Raw genomic sequence first — 2,530 nt, forward strand, 5'->3', positions numbered from 1 at the left:
TTAAAATCAAGCTCATAATTTGGGTAGAAGTTGATTGTAGAGTCAACTTACCTTATACTGCTTGGAGAGCCGCTTTAAATTAGAGTTACAGTTGCTTTAAATTATACTATTATAGTTAGAGTTGAATTAGGGCTTAAATTGTATAGCATCAAATTAGAGTTAGAGTTAGAGTTGGAGTTAAATAACACTTATATAGCATTAGACTTAGTATAAAGGAATAGTAATTTTTATAAGAAAAACTATCAGCAACATGGACGGCCGCTCAAAAATTCCCTATTTGCCTGCAGATATTATCAACTCGATCTTATTACAGCTTCCTGTGAAATCTCTTTCACGATTCAAAAGTTGTTGCAAATCATGGCATTATTGTATCGATGATGCGGACTTCATCAAGTCACATCTACGTAACTCATCTGTTGATATTAGTCGTCAAAAATTTGTCTTGGTTCATTTGAAACCATCTCCAAGTACATACAATTTTGAAATTGTGTCAACGGAAGCATCAATTAATGCTGATTCAAAAGTTGTGTATCTGAATATCCCAGAATTCTTAATTAACTATATTTTTTTACAAGTGTTTTCATGTAGTGGCTTGGTCTTTATGACCTCATACATTCCTGGCTATAGCATGATATTATTCAATCCTGCACTTGGAAAATACAAACTCATTCCGAATTCTCTTTTCAGTCGAAAGAAAAGAAGTCGTTGTTCGGATACATCTCCAATATTTGGTTTTGCCTATGATTTTGTGGCTGATGATTACAAGGTTATATGTGCATATTACTTGATAAACGTATACTGTAACGTTGTTGAACTATACTCCGTTAAAAATCAATGTTGGAGAACAATTCAAAATACTTTTCCTGTTTCCCCTGATTCTTATTACCAGTACCTACACAGTAATCAAGTTTCACTAAACAGTGTCATTCACAGGATGTCACACAACAGGGAAGTTATATCATTCCATCTAGTAGACGAAAAATTTACTGTAACGGCAGTGCCAAAAGCATGTGGGGAACAGCCAACGTTACATGCATTGGGGGATGGCATGTGCGTTTTCACAACGGTTGGCGAGGAAAGTTTGATTTGGTCGCTGGAGAAAGATAGGTGGAATTGTATCAACAAGTTTCATACTTTACCCTCACTCATTGGAATGCCTATATGGCCAGATGTTAAACCCTACACAGTAGGTCTCTTCCTATTTGTTAAGGAGAATGGGAACATACTATGGAGAAATCATGATGGTCCTTTTATTGAGTATCATGTGCGGAAAAATGAATATACTGAGTTTAAGTCGATACAAATTCCGCCTTTGGTGTCAAGTAAGGCTTTGTACGTGGAAAGCTTAGTTTCTTTGAAGATTCCGTGGGATTGATTAGGTAGCAATATATTGAAGAATATTAATATTGTCATGGTTTCTGTTTGATTTGTGGATGATGGATATAGTAGCAAGATTTGAATGTAAAAATATGATGTTGAATTTTTACACCACAAGTCATTTTGTATGACTATCACCATAACGACTCATGTATATATAGGCTATAGTGAATCCATACTGGGGTGATTAATGTAAAAGCGTCGTCCAATTTCTTCTGTTACCTTTCAGCGGAGAGATTATATAATCTGTCAACAAGAGTAGTTTGTTAACTAATGATGTGAAAGTCTAACAGGGAGCCAATACTAACTCTATGATGATGAATTGATGTTAACCAAGTTGTTGTGTCATTTTTCAGTTCTTTCCCAGAAAACCTTTATTTATGTTATCATGTGATTTGTGATCCTAAATTATGCTTTATACTCTTACAGCAACAGTATGAATTAAAGAGCTTACAAAAGAAGTGTCATACAAGATTGAATCTTTATTTTTTATTTACAAGTTAAACGACTTGATTTTGAAGAAGCCGTGGTAGTTTTTGGTGCAAATTTCGGTTCAAATCCTAGCAGAAATAATACTTGTGTTGGTGGGGAGGTAGTATTTACCTAATAGAATTAGTCATGTAAGCTGGTTCGGACTCGGACACCACTGTTATCCCGATGGATTTTTTTTGTGTACATCATGGAGTTGGTGATTATAAGTTTGATCACCTCACAAGACTTCATTTTGTCACCACAACTCATCAAAATTTCCAAACTCCAATTTTCTTTGCATTATTCATTATTGTTAGACTTAGGGTATAAAACGGTGTAGCAGTTTTGGGGAGGGGTGAGTTGAACATAAAGTATAATTTGTAGATGAAAACCAACTTGGAATTTGCCATTACAGTTTCACGCAACTAACTAACTGAAAAACATACTAAAGTAAGTGCAGGTGCAACTAAATTTTCCTAACGCATGAACAAGAAATGTGAGAGAAATCAGAACAAGTTGATGTAACTAACAGAGGGAGTTTCTTGATGAAACAGAGCATTCTTCTTCTTCTTTTGCAGAGGGACTTTCTTGATGAACTTCTGAAACAGAGCATGCTTATTCTTCTTCTTTTGCAGAGGAAGTTTCTTGATGCACCCCAGAAACAGAGTCTTCTTCTTTTGCA

The 2,530-nt window shown here is 35.1% G+C and overlaps 1 protein-coding gene across 1 annotated transcript; it reads left to right on the top strand.

Moving 5' to 3' along the window:
* The first annotated feature begins 250 nt into the window (after positions 1-250).
* LOC107009962 (F-box/kelch-repeat protein At3g23880) lies at positions 251-1,375 on the top strand. Its single transcript, XM_015209258.1, has one exon. It carries the CDS (start codon positions 251-253, stop codon positions 1,373-1,375), a length of 1,125 nt encoding a protein of 374 aa, XP_015064744.1.
* Positions 1,376-2,530: the final 1,155 nt, after the last annotated feature.

The sequence above is a fragment of the Solanum pennellii genome, chromosome 2 (assembly GCF_001406875.1).
Source record: "Solanum pennellii chromosome 2, SPENNV200".
NCBI classification, from domain to species: Eukaryota; Viridiplantae; Streptophyta; class Magnoliopsida; order Solanales; family Solanaceae; genus Solanum; species Solanum pennellii.

What these genes read in the sequence shown, in the direction of transcription:
- LOC107009962 (XM_015209258.1), top strand. Translation starts at nt 251, where the DNA reads ATGGACGGCCGCTCAAAAATTCCCTATTTGCCTGCAGATATTATCAAC.